Source organism: the organism of the source record quoted next, unplaced genomic scaffold, assembly GCF_019419815.1.
Source record: "Pyrus x bretschneideri cultivar Hongxiangsu unplaced genomic scaffold, Pyrus_bretschneideri_v1 Contig69, whole genome shotgun sequence".
Lineage (NCBI taxonomy): Eukaryota > Viridiplantae > Streptophyta > Magnoliopsida > Rosales > Rosaceae > Pyrus > Pyrus x bretschneideri.
In genome coordinates this window covers 271,051-289,331 of record NW_025999808.1, presented here as the reverse complement: position 1 = coordinate 289,331, position 18,281 = coordinate 271,051, and the positions used below count along the sequence as shown (strand labels likewise).

The window sequence follows — 18,281 nt, the reverse complement described above, 5'->3', positions numbered from 1 at the left end:
GAACTTCAAGTTCTGAACATTATTCATATTTTAAACTTCAGGTCAAAACGTTATTCATATGGACTTTAAATTTATTCTCAATATCAACATCATTTTAGGATCATATTTTTGGAACTCATGCTCATACTTAATCTGTACATGGATTAAGGAACTCATGGTCCTTATTTACATGAATCAAGGGACTTCTGCCCTCATTTAATAGTCTGCGGACTAAGGCGCTTATGGCCATCACTTTAATTTAATTGAGGAACTACTGTTCTCTCAGTTGATTCAAAAACTTCAGGTTTTGATTTGATCAAGGAACTTTGGGTCCCTTTAGTTACCTACGAAGTAATAATAACAATAAGTCCCAATTGGTGCTCCTCCACCGGTGAGTTTCGAAAAAATCGAAACGGTTCCCATAAAGTAGTGCCTGCAACTTATGAGAAGATCAAACCGTTAGATTTGGCTCAAATTTTAGTATGATATGGATAGGAGGATACCGAACAACTTTTGTGGAGAAACAATTTCGATCTGAGCTACTGAAAAAGAAGTTTCGGTACTCATAAATGGCTGTCCAGTTTTCTGCAGAATTAGAAACTTGGTTGGTGTTTCACACATTTGTGACGATTGCATTGTTGGAATTTTCTGAAAATTTGATATGTTATAAGTACTGGGTAGACAAACAACTTTCAAGAAGGAAATATCTCAATCCGAGGTTAGCAAGTTAAGTTCAGAGACTGTTTGCATGGCTGTCAAATTTTTTGCCAATAATAATAATAATACTTATATAACCAAACGTATATTTACTTTAAAAAAATTAGTCATATAGAGATATGAAGATGAAATGAAAAGATTTTCTTATCTGTGAGATTCCAGCTGACAGAGGTGAGAGATAGGTAGCCCTTCACTAGATTTATGGTGTTGTGCTTTCCACCGACACGAGAACTTATTGTGCTGATAACGTATTGTAAAGTTGATGATATGTGTGCAGTGGAATAAAGTAAATAAGACACAATATTTACGAGGTTCAGCAAGTGTGCCTACGTCCTCGGGGCAATAGTAGTACTTTCTTTTATTATCTGAACTAATCTCATTATTTTCTCTTTTCTCTCTAGCCTGGCTCATTGGTAATTTCTTCCGCATCTCTCTTCTTTCCTTTTCTCTTCCGTTCATCCATAACTCCTGTTTCTTTCCTTTATATATTTTTCTCTCATCTCTTTCTTTTCTTTCTCACTTCTTCCTTCCTCCGTATGCTCTCATCTTATAGGCAAAAGATAGCAATACTATTCACTTTACAAACTTTCCTCAAATAAAGAGTGAAATATTGTGCATGAATACCCATCCGTTTTTCTTCATATGAATAATAATTCATCTGATTTTTCTTTGGATGAATATAGTAACAAACTATTAATGTGGGGCATCCACATATTATATTACAACATAAATTCTAATGATGGAAGCAGCTGTTCCGAATGCCTTCAATGAAAAGGAATGATGGAAAATGGTACATCTTTATGATTATTTTTCTAACCTTTCTCATTTTGCTTGTCAAACCTTATTTGATATGTAATTTTTTATTTGTTTATTCTTTAAAATTACGTCGAGTGGGGTTTTGGACACCATCATGCGGCATCATTTGTTTTAATTTGTCAGCATGGCATTCACAGGATTAATATGTTGTGCGGAAGTGTGAACTAATGCGTATGCGTCATGTGTGTGTGTGTGGAACAAATAGCAAATTCGCAAGAGAGAAAGAAAGCAAACCAAAACAAGAAGAAGATTTCTACGATGAAAGTACGTGCATTATTGCTCAAGAAAACCCTAATCCCATGTACATCCAAGCCGCTCACTCAATGATATTATTCTTCCTGGCCAAATCATCTCTCTCTCATGACTCATGTCACGATACCAAATCCAATTGACGTGTGTGAAAAGCCCGGGTAAGGATGATCATTTATTTCTGTACTACTGAGTTTGGACTATTGAAGAAAAACTTCAAAATAACTTTTCCAAAGGTGTGCAGCTGAAGAAGCCACAAAATACCTGGGCTAAATAGTAAATACAGCTCAGGCTTTAGGTGAGGTGGCAAGATAACAGAAGGTCACCTTCTCTTTGCCGACTACAGCCTCCTATTTTGCGGAGCCAAATCTACAAAAATGTCATCATATTGCCTAGGTTCTTCATGAGTATGAGATTGCCTCTGTTCAGAAAATAAACCTTCACAAAAGTGAAGTTTGTTTTAGTAGAAACATTAAAGATCCCTCTCGGTCTAACTTGGCTTCCATTATTGGTGTTCAATGTGTGGAGCGCCATGAGAAGTACTTGGGGATGCCTACCTTAGTGGGCAAGAATTGAAGTTGATTTCAGTTTTATCAAGGACCATCTTGGGAAACGTCTCCAGAATTGGAAGGGCAAACCTCTTAGCTCGGCGGGAAAGGAGTTACTTGCTAAAACTGTGGCTCAAGTCATCCCTAACTATACTATGAATTGCATTCTTCTCCTAAAGCATTTATGTGAGGACCTTAATAAGCTTATTGCTTCCTTTTGGTGGAACGGGAACGATGGCGAGCACATGATTCATTACTAATCTTGGGACAAACTTTGTATTCCAAAGTCGGAGCGGGATCTTGGTTTTAGGAACCTCTATGCTTTTAACCTTGGTATGTTGGCAAATCAAGGTTGGAGGATAATCTCGGTACCCAATTCCTTAGTGGCAACTATTCTAAAAGCAAAACATTTTTCCAACTGCTCTTTTCTTAACACCCCTATGAACTCGGATGCCTTTTTTGCTGGAAAAGTATTTGCACTGCTCGCAAAGTCATGTGGGAAATTTGAAAAAATAACCAAATTTTAGACCTATTATGGAATTATAGCCACCATTTTAATTTTATGATAATTATAACCAAAACTTGATGTAAAAGTACTAATATACCCTTAATATTAGGGTTTCTCACAACAACCAAAACAAACTTTTAGACTATCCTAAAGAGAATCGTTATTAGTACTCCAAAAATTTCATTTCCAACTCCAAATTTTCTATAATTAGAAAGAAAAATCGAAGGAGTGCAGAATGAGATTTTTGAAGTGCTAATAATAGTTCCCATCTTAAAATGAGAAATTAATCTTCATCACTTTTTGTTTTCACTATGCACTTTGCATATGCACTTTGCATATGCAATTTCGTATTCTTTCTTCATCCACTGCAAAAATATATCGGAATGTATGCAATTTAGTCAGTGAAACACGAAATCCAAGTATCTAATTAAAAAAATAATAATTAAAGAGATAGCTTGTCCTGCTAATTAAAGAGATAGCGAACACCAATATGTTTGCACCTCTATAATTCAGTGGCCTCAACCTGCAGTAATCCTCAACATTTTAAGGTAGTTTAGAGGTTGTGTTGTGGTTGTTAAGAGAAACCCTAGTATTAAGGGTATATTAATACTTTTACATCAAGTTTTAGTTATAATTATCATAAAATTAAAATAGTGGTTATAATTCTATATGAGGTCTAAAATTTGGTTATTTTTCCAAATTTCCCAAGTCATATCCCTTGGTTCTTGGTGGTAGATTGGAGGGGGGTTTTCCACTAATATTTGGAAGGGAAATTTTATTTAAACCCATCTAACCACTTTCTACACCCAACTTAAATTTTAAATGTTAATTGTCTATTTTACTCTATTGTATAATTACTATTAAGTACAAAATAAAATTAATAATAAAAATCAAATTTATCAATAGACCCACATACTATAATTAAACCCTAGCATCACCCTTTGTTTATCTTATGTTCATTCCGACTAAAACCCTAATACCTTTGATAGAGAAAATCAAGTTTTTCTATTGATGGATGGATTTTGAAATTTTTAATCCTCCAACTAAGGTATGACTTGATTCATGGATATTTTATTTGTTTGCTTCTTCTTTGGATTAAATTTCATACTTTTTATATTATATTGTAAAAGACGCTAGACGCTAGTCGAACGGCGGGTTGGGGTCTAGTGCCTAGGTGGCTAGTCGGAGCCTAGGTGGACTAGGCGGATTTAAGTAAATCTATTGTATTTCATGTAAATAAGTATCTGTTTATACTTAAAATATATATAATTTCATCATAAACTAGAAAATACAAGGACATATATATTATGAAGTATTGGAACATAATGAAAAACATGGGGAGCAAACATATAATGTGTGTTTGTTTAAGTGTTCAATAAGTCTCCTACAATTTATTGGAAATAATAAAATGCAAAAGGAAATTTATCTATTTTCTATCTAAGTGAGTTGCAACCTAGATAGGTGTTTAAGTGGGTGCCTAGGCGGTCTAGGCAGGCACCTCAGCAGGTCTAGGTGCCCTTTCTTAATTTTCAAATGCCTAGACATTAATCAGGGCAGTGGCCAGCCACCTAGCGCGTAGGCGGCACTAGGCGAGGATTTTTAGAACAATGATTTATTTTTCTCTGTCGTCTGTATGTGCCCCAAAACACCAACGCAAGGACTTTTGATTAGTACTGCAAAGACATAAAACTTGATTCTTGGTGCAAATAAAGATTTCTCAACCTTAACCACGAACTAGCGGGTGGCATGTCTTACACCTTTTTTATTCGAAATAGCTCCAATTTGTTTATTTGTTTATTTGTTTATTAACATAGTAGCAAAACACCCAGCCCTATGTCACTTCAAAGTTTCTTAAAAAGTACATGAAAATGATCGATTTTAAAAGGACTGAATTGGAGCTTGCTTAATATTCTCTTGGCAAATTCAAGTCTATGGAATGATCTCATGGATCCCAAGTCCATGGATGGGTTGTGGTAGCAGAAAGAAAAAAAGCAACCATGAAAATGCTAGTCCTATACGATATATGCAATTATAGAAGGGAATGGGTGTAAAGATAATTTTACATTTTATAAAGGGAATGGGTGTAAAGATAATTTTACATTTTGAATTGGGTTTGAGAGGGTAGTTTAAGTAATAAATTTGGGTTTAAAGAGATATTAATTCTTTAATAAAAAACAATATGGGTGAAGAGAGTAAGTTGGGTGTAGAAAGAGGTTGGATGAATTTAAATAAAATTCCCCTATTTTGAATGACCTGTGGGTTCCTATCCCATGATCTTTCAAGCCTTCTCTGCTGAAGCCTGCTACTTGTGCTCTCTCAACGGTTAGTGATCTCATTGACCCCATCTCCAAATCTTGGAATGTTGCCCTTCTACAGATGTTATTCTCAGTTGACGAAGTGGAAGCCATTCATGCCATCCCTTTGAGTATCCGCTCACCCCCTAATTCCTTTATATGGCATTATAATCCTAAGGGGCGCTTCACTATGCAGAGTGCATACTTGGTTGCTCGTGAATGGGTCCACCCATTGAACACTGGGACCTCCTCTTCGAACTCAAGCGTTGCCGCCAAGTTTTGGGACAAGATTTGGAAGGCCAAAATCCCTTCGAAGATCAAAGGTTGTGTTGGGAGATGCAAAAATCTATTGCCTGCTATTCTAATCTAGCCAAACAGCATGTTACGGGCGATTCTTCGTGTGTAATTTGTAATGCCCAGGAGGAGTCAATTTTACATCTACTCAAGGACTACCCCTTCGCTAGATGCGCTTGGTTACCTTCCTCCTTAGGCATCCCACGGCGTGGATTTAATCCCCACTCACCCATACTTTGGTTTATGGAAATTGCTGACCAAATGCCGTCTTCTAACTTTGATTCCTCTTAGTCATTTGTTGGGCCATTTTGGGTGCTAGAAACTCCATGTTGTGGGACGGTAGATGTGACCCCCTTGATACTATTGTGGCTCGCGGGCTCCAATGGTGGCAATCTTTCGTCCAATCAAACGCCTCTTTGCCACCCACCTCTGCGAGGCCTCTTGAAATCTACAAGTGGTCTCCTCCCCCTGTTGGTTCACTAAAGATTAATTTGGATGGGGCTTGGAATTCGCTACTTAAAATGGGTGGTTTTGAATGCATTTGCAGGGATGCATCAAGGAACTTCTTAGCGGCAAAAAGTGGCAGTTACTCCGACATTTTCTCCCCTCTCCAGGCCGAAGCATCTGCCTTCCATGAGGCTGTGGTTTGGGCGACAATCAATCATTTTTTAATATAATTCGCTTTAGATTGTGCATGCGTTGTCTGATCCTTCTACTAGTTTGTCTCTAGTTGGGTAAGTTGTTGAAGACATTAAGACCTTTCTTCCGTCAGTCACTGAAGCTTCATTTACCCATGTTCATCGCCAAGTCAACGGTGTTGCTCATCGTCTTGCCCGTCTTGGTCTTTCTATTACTCAAGGTTGTGAATGGTTTGATTCCCCTCCAAGTATAATCCTAGATTTGCTTGTTAAGGAATCCTCTTCGCCTAAAACTGGCTTTGTACTCAACCATTGCAACAACTTTTTCACCAATCTACTATCATTTCTATTAAAAAAAAAAATTTGGAATTTGGATAAAAGTTAGAATTTATAAATTGACATGCACCAATTCTCTTGTTTAGATTCATAAACCTAGAAATTTAAAATTTCCACGTGAAAGAAAAACTTGGAATTTGGGACCTCCAATTCCCAAGTTTAAATTCCATGTAAGTAGATGTCATTTCCCAATTTCTATGATTGAGAGTTTAAAAATAACAAATTCCGTATTCAATTCTATTATTCTTTCACTACATTTGGATAAAAAAAAAATTAAAGATTACTAAGGAATTTTAAAATGATGAAATTTTATTTTCTAGAAATTGTGAATTTTCTTATTTGATTAACCTAAAAGATGGAATTGAATACGGAATTTGTTATTTTTAAACTCTCGATCATAGGAATTGGGAAATGACACATTTTTACATGGAATTTAAACTTGGAAATTGGTGGTCCCAAATTCCAAGTTTTCTTTTTTTTTTTTTTTTTCACACTAAAAGTCTAAATTTCTATGTTTATGAATCCAAACAAGAGAATTAGTGCATGCCAATTTACAAATTCTGACTTTTATTCAAATTCCGATTTTATTTCCCTCATCCAAACATATAGGTTAACCGAACCAGAAAATTCACAAATTCTAGAAAATAAAATCCCGTCATTTTAAAATTCCTCGGTAATCTTAAATTTCTTCATCCAAACAATGAGACTGAAAAAAAAAAAATTTAATCCTTTGTTTATAATAATAAAACTATCACAAAAGAAAAAGCTTCGGCATTAATCTATACTACTTATTAACAAAACCTCTTTGTCAATCAAAAGAGAGTGAAAAGACAAAATTAACCTTGTCAACAAAACTAAGGAATAACACCCAAAATAAAAGTTATCTGCAATATTGTAAATTAACCACAAAATAATTTTATTGTTTTTCTTAAAGCCTCACAACCAGCAACCATATTAGTTGCCCTCATTTTCTATTCCTTGTTTTTCTCCCAAATAAAATAAACTTTCAATGGCAAAATAGTTATCCAGAAGTAGTTGCAAAGATATGAACAACCTCTTTAGCAACAAAAACAATCATTTGAAGATCGCCACCAAAATGCTTTAGCGACCATTATATATTTTCTCTTTGTAAATTTATTTTCAAAATTTTAATAAGCACATGCACAGTATGCTACAATTGCTAGCATATTATCGAGAGACCGTTTGTCGACCATTTTCTGAAAATATCATTCATGTCCTTATTTTTTCTATTTTACCCTTAATTGCAATAAACATTTACATAATAAGGATACATTAGTACTTTAATTGAATATTTACAATCATTTAAATAAATTAAAAGATTTCCTTGGTTGTATAGAATTGAAATTTAAGGAAATTTAAGGAGCATATTGCTTCAAACAATTCATAATTTATTCTCGAAATTGTTTGAAACTAAATTTAACGAGCCACTAGTTTTTTATGTAAAACCAACAAATACAAATACAACACTCACTTAATGTTTCTACAAAGTGAAACCAGCTAGCTAAAACTTGAGCTGATCGACTTCAGCCATTTCCGGTTCAGCCGCTTGTACAAAGAGCAACTTCTTTCCACACTATCTTAGATGGAAATAAATTACCAGCGAATAAACATTTCAAGTCCAAGGCACACAGCATATGCACAAAAAGTATTTATACCACGCAACGTCGCAGGCTGTAAAGATGAGTAGAGATTATTTGACTCAAATATGCTTCCTTATTGGGATCTGCAAACCGTGTTCAATAAGGAACAACGATGGATTCTATAAGCTCTTGCAGTGGAGCTAGCTCCTTCTTGTCAATTAGCACGAATTCCTGCAAAAGAAAAAACGCAGTATAATGTAATCAGCCTACGGCTTTGCCAACAAGTATTGTCCATCAAGTAAGATAAAGCCATGACTCTTATGCATTAGTAATATCGTTCTCTCCTAACTGTTATGTTCTTATTCCAGGAATATAATTTTTATCGGATAACAATAAAGCCATGACAGGTGTTCGGACAACTACATGTCTATGCCGCTTTTGATAAAATTGAATTGAATGTTTGAGCATCTCAATTTATTGGTACTTTTTCCCACTAGCATCATTTTTGGGAATACAATCAAACTGTACATAGTCCATGTCTTCCTACCGCATTTTTGGGGAATTACATCAAACCTAAGTTTCACAAAAGTAGACGTTTCTAACTGTATGACACATTCCACCAGCTTTTCCCAAGAAATGGAAGCGTGACCAAGGTATGCTTACTAAAGCAGAAAATAAACGATGGCACTCTTATTCCTGAAGCCCCCAACACATCCAAAGTGAGCGAGTTGAGGCCTATCTCCTGCTTCAATACACTACATAAAATCATTTCAAAGCTCATTGCTAAAGGAATCGAGGCTGTTCTTCCAGACACTACCAATCATGACTCATTACCAATCTGCATTTGTTGTTGGCACAAGTCCTACAAGCCATGATGTGATGGATCCAAGCTTACATTACCTCTAAGTTCGCTAATAGTCAATGGTGAATTACCTAGCAAGAGCAGGTTGTGCCAATTGTGAATTACAAAGGTTCTTTCACTTGTTCTCCAAAAGAACATCCACTCTAACCCTTCTTTCAAATTCTATTGGAAGTGCAGTAAGCTTAGAATCACTCATATTTGATTTCTGATGACCCCATCATGCTCAGTCATAAGGATCTTCACTTGCGCTTCAGATGCCCTTGATAATTTCCTTTGTCCCTCGATGTCAAGCCTAGCAAAATACAAATAACACAACTTTCTCTGGATTTCCAAAGTCAATTCACTCACTCCTATCAGGTACTTTGGGAGCTGAAGGACTAGCTCACAGAGATTTACTTCCCATGTACGACATTTTTCAATTGTTACTGTGATAAGCAGTTTCTGTCTGCGTTCCAGTCTCCTAAAATGTTTTGGAAGTCTAGTATTCCTCCTAAGGTTTGTGTTTTGGCTAGGATCATAGCTCACAGAAAAGCAAACACTTGCAATTCAGTACAGAGAAGATCCAATATTTGGCTGTCTCCTGACTGGTGTATTTTGTGCAAAAGAGAGACAGAATCTGGAAGTAGCTTGTCCTTACATTTTGCGTGTACATTGGGGTCTCTGGTAGTAGTTGGTTGAGGTTGCACAGGTTAGCTTGGGTTACTCCTCAGTTACAATTCAACGCTGTTTGTGAAAAGTCGCAGATTCCTTATGGGCTTCACCCTCTATACCCTGTAGAGAGAGTTTACTTACTATAAATTAATTAGATCGGGAAGCTGCTGTAGTTTGAGAGTTGCGACTCTGATGTCAGAGATGTGTTTTGGTTTTATGCATTTTATCAAAACCTTGGTTGACCCCTTACCAACAGCTAGACCACAATCAAACCACTCCCACCCCCACACCCCCCACCCCTTTCCACCAATCCTTTGTCCTGCTCACTCAATCCAAGAACAGATCCCAAAAGTTTAGGGCACGTGGATTGCCCCCAAAGGGTTGCCTAATTCAAGGGCCAATTTAAGTCAAAGCAAGACGATAATCAATTTCAGAATGTTATCGACGTCATCAACAAGATACAATGATTAAATAAATAAACATACAACTAGATACTTTTCAAAAAGAAAAGAAAACAGTTATTGCAATAGTAAGAGTACTTACACAGGTAAATAGTATGAAATGCTTGAAGCAAGTATTTAAATGGGCCTCCTCCTTAAGGCTCACAATTTTCTGGAAATGAGAGTGATATATGTGGGCATATACACGGAACAGTCTTTTGAATATCGTCTTCACAACCTCCCTGAAATTGGGGGGAAATGGTGCACCTGAATGACAAAAAAAAAAAGTGAACAGACAATGAATTATATTAATTAAATGAACAACACAATATGAGGAAAAGAAGATATCGTAATAAATAGTATTACCAAGCTTTTGGGGAAATATGGATTCATCATCAAGTTGAGATTCAATCCAGTCCATTAGATATTCAACATATTTTGGAGCCGAAACCTCAATAGGTTTCTTAATTAGTACACCATCGGCCCACCTATACTCATACCTGTAGAGTTTTAATAAACAAAAACCAAACTTCATAATTAAAAACAGAAGCTGGATTAGAATAAAAGTTACTGTAGGCACAATTTGATCAGTCGTTAAAATTGTCCAAGCCATCAGGTAAAAAGAGAAATTGGGGGTACATAATTTTTCTGAAGTTTTACATGAAAAAAAGTGTAGTAAGTTGCTGACAGTATTTCAAAACTGATTTCATGTAATAGTAACTCTAGAGCTGCCAGGTAAAGGTTGGTTAGCAGACAAACCACATTCTGAATGACCAGAATGGTATAAGAAATTATGCAAGTACTGGTGCTGAGCAGTGTGTTAAAAGCGTGAGGCGTGGGTAAGGCGTCTAAGGGATAGCCCGGCCTAGGCGTGAGGCGAAGCCTCTTGGGACCTAAATTTTTTAATATACACCGAGTGTACACATATATTATCAATATATATACACGCATATATATACATAATTTATATTTTATATATATATATATATATATATATAAAATAGAGGATGCAAAGCACAATGAGCACACATATAGCAATAAAAAATAAAAATAAAAAGCCCCTGAGGAGCGCCTAGGCGGCTCCAATGACGCCTTCCGTCCACTCCCTCAAAATAGAGGCGGCAACCCTCACACACCCAGCCTCAGAGGACGTCTATAATACATTGGTGCTGAGAGAAAGGTATAAAATCCAAAAGAGAAAGGGGAAGTTGAGGCATGAAAGGTCCACATACTGTTTAAAAGAGGAGATTGGTTTCCCATGAAGCACAAAAGTTGGGACAGGGTGGTGCAAGACGTAGAGATAGGTAGAAGCTTCATTTATCTTATCCTACCCTGCACAGACACGGAGGTTTACCTCCGTATCCCGTATCTGACACGCGGGGATATGGATATGCAACAGATACGGAGGTTTACCTTATCTAAATAATATTGATATTGAATACTTAATCCTTTTCATGGTAGTATTGATTAATTGCATTAAACATGTCAGTATAAGATAGTCAAATTAATAGTTTATTTATAGTCTATCAATATGTGAACACCTACTAGCAAACGGACCCAATTGCTATTAATTTCAGGATCAATAAATCTAGCTTTCTTAAACTCTTGTACTTAGTGTGTTTCCATGCTCCCCAGAGACTTTTGGTAGAAAGACAAGAAGCCAGTAACACATTGGTAAAACCCCAAACAAAACTAATGATATCAGGAAAGAAAGAGCAAAACGGTTTTAATAAAAAAAAGATACACTCCCATACTTGGGGCCTGCAGTCATTGTAGGACAATTCTCTGGAGTGCAGAACTCTGTGAGGGTACCATACAACAAGTTGACCTGATTGAAGAAATCCACAGCTGAAATTAAAACACCGACAACAACATTTTAGAAATAGTGTACACAAAAGAGATTGAAGTAAAAAGAAAATTGCTGGAAGAAGGTACTTGACTGTTGTAACGAAGTTTATTTTTCCTAAAAGACTTGAGAAAATGAAATTCACACAATTGTTGCGTTTTTTCATTTTTTTTTTTTGTGTGTTTTTTACTCGTTTAGTCAGGGTGCGGGGACATGAGGAACACGAGATCAGATGTGAAGGAAGGAGCAACAACACGTAAAATGGTCTTTGTACTTAGTTTTAGTTTTATCTATTCCTACTATTTTTATCCTCGACTCTCATTTTTCTTCAATACCTCATTTCTCTCCTCTTTCCCTTCTTTAATTGGAAGAAACACAAAGGCAAGCCCTACAAATTTCTGGTTTTTGTCTGGAACATGGTAATATTATGAAGTAAAGTCACTCCCCTTCAACTGATTATTCTATACTTATAAATTCTAGCTATTTTCTCACAATCCTTTCTACGAGAGACACATAAAAACATAAATATATTTTCAAATAATATTTCAAGTTGCATCCAAACGAAAGAAATTCGGAGGAAAGAGTCCCATTTTCATGTAAATCCTTTTACATAGAAACTTTTACTGTCTAAGACATCACACAACAAGCTAAACAGAGATTTTATGCAACCATATGTTCTTCCTTTGACAAGAAACAAAACTTTTAACCACGTATCAACCATTTAATGGACAAAACAAACTATAAATTACAGTTTGTGATGTGTGAGTGGGAGGGAGAGAGAGAGAGAGAGAGAGAACTGTTGACAGCAAGCCATTCATTTAAATCTTCTCCAGTTGGAAGTTTTACTGCCTCTCTTAGGTTGCCGCTACCAAGTGTGGCATCAATATGCTTTCTAAGCTGAGCACCCTGCATCAAGAGAAAAAAAAAAATTAATGATTTCAGTTAACCTATATGATTGTAGTATAAAATCAGTTACTTTCACTTTGCGTCTTTAAATTATAACTTCATGAATGCTGATTTCTGATTCAAGTCAGGTTTGAACATGCTCCTTTCTCATTCCAAATTGTCCATATTATCATTTAAGAGATTTAAACTCACAGGTACAGGTTTAAACCATAAAAGTTTTAAAGTTTTAAATCCCACATCATGAGGTTAAACACTACGAGAAAATACGTGCAGTAGCTAAAAGCAAGGACAAAAATATTTATCAGTACAATTCAATTTCTAAGTAAAAAGAATCAGATGAGAAAATAAGCAAATTAAAATTACAACTTATGCCCATATAATATGGGTATAAACAGCTACTAAAACTCAATAAAACTTTTGTATATGGGAAGAACAATGAACCAATATAGATTAGATACATAAATAAACTCAGGGAGAACAAGTTAATTAAAGGTGAACAACCTTGCTCCCTGAAGGTGCACTTTTTTTCGGGCGGAATGTCCTCTGGTTTCTGCACCATTAGCAAACTTCAGTTTTACAAAATTGATAGTGACTAAAATCATAATGTACTAAACAACTAAGAAGCAAATAAAATTGCATTTATGTACATGCACATGCTAACACAGGAAAATAACAAACACTATTTATTAAGAGGAAACACAAGGAATACAAGAAGCATGAACAAGTAAACTAAATGGCATGTAAAACAACAAAAGAAACAGAAAAACCAAAGAAACAAACCTAAACCAACTGATAGAAGAGCATCTCAAATAGCCCTCAGTTCAAAACTCCCGCTCCAATCATGAAAATCACAAAATGTTTTGACAGAGAAGTCCCGACAGAAGCAAAAAGTCTAATTCTTTTGTTTTTTTATTTTTATTAAGAACCAAATTTTATTAAATTCTAAAAACCAGTAGAATCGAATAACAGAAAACTGCCACCTACAAAAACAACAGTATACAGCATAAAAAGGAATGCCCATAGACTGAACCCACAAGGAAAACCCAAATCGAACATTGTCCTGCAAACTTCCATGCCCTCCTCTCCAAAACTGTCAAAAACCCTCCTTTTATTTACAAGGAACACCACCAAAAATCAAACAATGCATCACACCTACATAAGAATTCAACCCTTTTACATCCGCAAAATCCTTAAACTTTCCAGTGGACGAGAACCCTCCACAAAGGAAACCTACACAGTCATTACACAAGCATCTCCCCATTTTTCTTTGACCAAATCACCCACGCCCTAAACCACCCTCTGGTTTCCTTCTAGATATTACACCCAAACAAATCAATCCCTTCTCCCTACCTCAATACCTTCCAACAAGAAATTGCATATAAACTCTGCTAAGTATTTTGCCACTTCACTAGAATTCTAAAAAGGGACAGATAATAAACTGGCAAACTGTACAAAGAGATTGAAGTAGATAAGCCACAGTCCCTCAACAAAAATGCTTAAAATTTAACAACTAACAACGGCAGCATGGTTACGAATCATTGACTTTCCTTACCAAGCAATATTCCATTTACACAACACCTACAGTATCAGTATGGTGGATTAACAAAAAGATATAACCGTGGCAGGAAAAAAATCCAAAAGAATACATCAAATCACAAATTTCATAGATCAAGCGATAGGGATTCCAGCATAACACATCGGCCATCAACTGATCAGAAAATCAAAATAACGAAACAAAAACTTCCATCAAAAGATTCAGAACCAAATAACACCAGAAATGAAACACGCATGGAAGAAAGCTCCATTCTTGGGGGGATGAAAAGTTTGAACTTGCCTGCCCAGACCGAAGAGACTCATAGCTCGAAAGAGAGAGAGAGAGAGAGAGAGAGAGAGAGAGAGAAGGAATAGGGGTTTGTGTACTGTCAATTTCCTTCGCCTTTCTTTGAGATGCGATCGGGTTTACAAAAGAACAGGCCCTTACTTTTTTTGTAAACACGAAAGAAACAAACAAACAAAAAGTTTAGGGCCTGTTTGGTAAGGGTGCAACTTGGTTGGCACAACCTATATTCAGGGCCTGTTTGGGATTGAGGTGCTTAAAAAATAAGCTACTATGAAAAAAAGCTATGAAAATTTTTGGTGTTTGGTAAACTTTGAAAAGCAGCTTTGTTTCAAAGTTGAGGGTGAAAAAAAGCCCAAAACCAAGAGATGACAAGAAGCTGCAATTTGCAGCTTCCAAAAGCAGCTTATTTTCACCCACACACGGATGAACAGTGTCCACGTTTAATGAAATATACCATAACCCAAAACTGCCCTCGGCTTTCCCTTCACCGACGCTCTCGCCTTTCCCTTCTCCAGAACTCTCTCGCACGCTCTTCACCTCAGAGCTCTCTCGCATAACCCGAACCTCAGGCTCTCTCTCGTTCTCTCGTTCCATCATGAACTTCCACTCGGTATTGGACGGCTGCGCCTCGACCAAGCGCTGCAGGATCTTGAGCGCCTCGTCGTCCTCGCCGTTTTCGAGCTTCTGCTGCAGAAGCGATTTCAGGGCACCGATGGCTTCCGAATTCGAACCCAGGAAGTCGGACAATGGCGATGAGGATTGGTTGTTCTCGTTATATGTGACCTGGGTCGGCGCTTCTTCGGTCAATGTCGGCGGAGGTTCGGCTATGGCGAGCAAAGTCGATGATTTGGTGGTGAACACGGCGGCGGTGACTCCGATGAGAATGGCGGTTTTGGCGTAATGTTTAAGAGTTTGAAGAATCGGGCTTGGGTTGTTGTGGGTGTTACCTGGGAGGAGGGGTCGGTGGTGGTGGGCGGCGGAGGAGGCTGTGACTTTGAGGGCAGGGACATTGTGGGAATTATGGGAATGGGGAGGGTCAAAACGGAGAAGGGAAGGTTGGGTTGGTTTACTGGGAATGAGTTTGTATTGGAAGAGAGATGAGGATGTAGAGAAGGAGGAGGAAGCGAGAGTGGAGGAGGAGTTCATGGTTGAGCCGGCGGGTGCGGAGTGGCGGAGATGACAAGGTTTGGGAGGTTTTGTTTGGGGTTTCTGTGGTAGGTGGGGGAGGAGTCAGAATGCGACTTTTACTCTTAGTGACGGTTGGTGTGGTTAATCTTGGATGTGTTACTTTTTAATTGTTTTTGAATAACGTGTTGAAATTTTTTTTTTTTATAGTTCAAAATTTAGGTCTCGTTCTTTTTTTTGTTTGATTATAAATTACACCGTCGATTTTACAACAATGTCTTCTATTTATTTAATTGTATGATTATCTGCCAAATTGATGATGGCGGACTCATTTCGGGGTTGCATGGAAGCCACATTTAGCACTGACTGAGACTACTTTCAAGTACATTAACAATATTGTACTAATGAATCCTAGCTATTCACTCTAAAATATTTCTATTAAAGTAGTTTGTCATACTAATTAATATTTAAGATAAAGTTTATAAATATTTTTCTTCTAAAAATAAAATATATTTAGTAATTCACTTTTATTTGTTAAGAAAATTAAATTAATAGCACATCTAGTAATATACCCTTTTTGGTCATTTCACACAGTCACAGCTGTTTTACAAAAAAGTTTACCAACCACTATGATACTGTTTTTTGTTTCCAAAAGCACTTTTACAAAAAAGTTTACCAAACACTTTGCTGGCTTTATTTCACAGCCGCTTATTCTCACAGCACAGCCGCTTATTCTCACAGCAGCTTTTTTTCAAAGCACAGCAATACCAAACCAGCCCTCAATCCAACCTTAAACCCGAACAAGCAAGGTTTTTTTTTTAGTTATAACCCCCCCCTCCGAGAACCTAACCCAATTTCAACCCGTTCATTGATTGGGTTAAGTTGGGTTGATCATTTGCCCAACCGAACCCAATTGGGTTGAGCTGTGCAACATGCTTCTCAATGACCTTTGCACCTTCGTAGAGGATTCACAAGTGACTTTTGATGGATTATGATAGAAAAGTGCATGGAGTTGCAGAAAGCAATTGTTTTTCTGGCGGCCACACTTTGATTTTTGCTTGAAGGAGGCTTGTAATCTATGTCTGGTTTGGTACTAGCTTTGTTTTTATGCAAGAGTTTCAAAGGACAAGACTAGAGTTGAGTACTAGCTATGGACAATGAAGTGTTCCTCTTTTTCTTTTTCTTTTTTTGGTACTAGCCTTGGTATTTCTTGTATTTTAATTCAAACTTTGTATGAATCCGATTAAAACTTGAAAAAGTTGGGCAACCCAAACCCAACCCAAGTAAACCCGAACCTGATCCCGAATTGTAAACGTTGGGTTAGGATTAGGTTGACCTTCCAACCCGTCCAACCCGCCCGAGTTGCACCCCTACTGTTTGGTACTCTACTTGAATCCAACTTTTTAAACTCAAAAACAATTTTCAAGTTTTAGGCCTTAAAAACTTGTTTGACATGATTATTTTCAAAAATTGAACTCAAGACTTACTCAAAAATATAGTATATTCTCTAAAAACATATTTCTTTCCTCTCCCTCCTCCCCTCTCACTCCAAATCTATCTCTCTCTTTTCTTCTTTCTCTCCTTTTTTTTTTTTTTTTTACCTTTTTCGTCTCTTCTCCAATCTGCTCTCTTCATTCTCTTGGTTATTTCTCTCACTTCTCTTCCTCTCTATCTCATCTGGTCCTCTCTTCTTTCTCTTTCCTTCAATCATCTCTTACTTTCTTTCTTCCTCTCTCCTCTTTCTCGCTCTCCTGTGACCCCCTATCTTTAGATCTCTTTGTCTTGTTTAAGTCGTAAGATTTAAAAATTTTAAATTGTAAACCAATCAAGTTTTTGAATATTAAAGAAAATTGTTTTCAGGAAATGTTTTGAGAAATGATAAAAAAATTCAAATAGGATACCAAACAGGCCCTTAATAACTTTTGATTATTCTAGGCCTATTTTACAGGTTTTATAGGGTGAGGGGGTCCGTCGGTAACATAGAGTGTTGGGTGAATTTTGCGGCTTGATTTTTTACTTTTTGTGTTGTTACTTACAATAATAAGGAAGTGAGAATTTTTTCCTTTCAAGTGTTACATTACAACTATGAAACTATCTAAAAAATATTATAAAATTTATTGAACCATGATTTTTCGGGGTCTGTAAGGGAGGTCGGAATATGAATACCTCATAAGTCTGGTCATAGACTCAACAACTTCCGCTACGAGGATGACTAAACGGAGCAGCAATGCCCCATCATCTTGTTTCGGAATCAATGGGTGAAGTTCGACGACTTCGCTGAGATTGACCATATTTATTCCGCAAGATACGAAAACCTAATCTAGTAAGGAATCAACAGGTTTTCTATAATCTTGAAGTCTTTACAATCTAAGGATTGGCGTGTCTGCGGAGCTGACTAAACGGAATAGCCTTCATCTTATGTAACTAATTCCTATCGATGATGGCATTATGGGGAGTCGGGCAATCCATTACGTGGAAGATCACTAGGTGGTTGTAGGTTCTGCTTGGACTGCTAGCTTTACTGTTCCTAAAGATCACATCGATGCCCCGTTGAAGGTGTGAAGGGTTGTCTTCCCTTTGTTGAGAATCCTCATCTTTTCAACGGCATTATTGAAAATGACGCTAACTCCC

General features: G+C 36.8%; 2 protein-coding genes across 2 annotated transcripts; both read right to left on the bottom strand.

Annotated features, from left to right (window-relative positions):
• Positions 1-7,767: 7,767 nt before the first annotated feature.
• On the bottom strand, positions 7,768-14,654 carry LOC125472298 (MOB kinase activator-like 1B). Its single transcript, XM_048573539.1, has 7 exons — positions 14,520-14,654; positions 13,187-13,235; positions 12,577-12,685; positions 11,688-11,781; positions 10,300-10,433; positions 10,037-10,200; positions 7,768-8,211 (listed from the first exon to the last, which is right to left on the bottom strand). Exons 1-7 carry the CDS (start codon positions 14,540-14,542, stop codon positions 8,137-8,139), a joined length of 648 nt encoding a protein of 215 aa, XP_048429496.1. The 5' UTR covers positions 14,543-14,654; the 3' UTR covers positions 7,768-8,136.
• A 98-nt stretch (positions 14,655-14,752) lies between these two features.
• LOC125472275 lies at positions 14,753-15,750 on the bottom strand. The gene is made up of 2 exons (XM_048573503.1): positions 14,980-15,750; positions 14,753-14,759 (listed from the first exon to the last, which is right to left on the bottom strand). Exons 1-2 carry the CDS (start codon positions 15,669-15,671, stop codon positions 14,753-14,755), a joined length of 699 nt encoding a protein of 232 aa, XP_048429460.1. The 5' UTR covers positions 15,672-15,750.
• Positions 15,751-18,281: the final 2,531 nt, after the last annotated feature.

Excerpts from the sequence above, each read along its gene's own strand:
- LOC125472298 (XM_048573539.1), bottom strand. The coding sequence starts at position 14,542 with ATGAGTCTCTTCGGTCTGGGCAG. Across the intron at positions 11,782-12,576 it reads TGAATGGCTTGCTGTCAACA|CTGTGGATTTCTTCAATCAG; the intron begins GTTCTCTCTCTC and ends TTTTAATTTCAG. Across the intron at positions 8,212-10,036 it reads ATTTCATACTATTTACCTGT|GAATTCGTGCTAATTGACAA; the intron begins GTAAGTACTCTT and ends TTTCTTTTGCAG.
- LOC125472275 (XM_048573503.1), bottom strand. The coding sequence starts at position 15,671 with ATGAACTCCTCCTCCACTCTCGCTTCCTCCTCCTTCTCTACATCCTCA.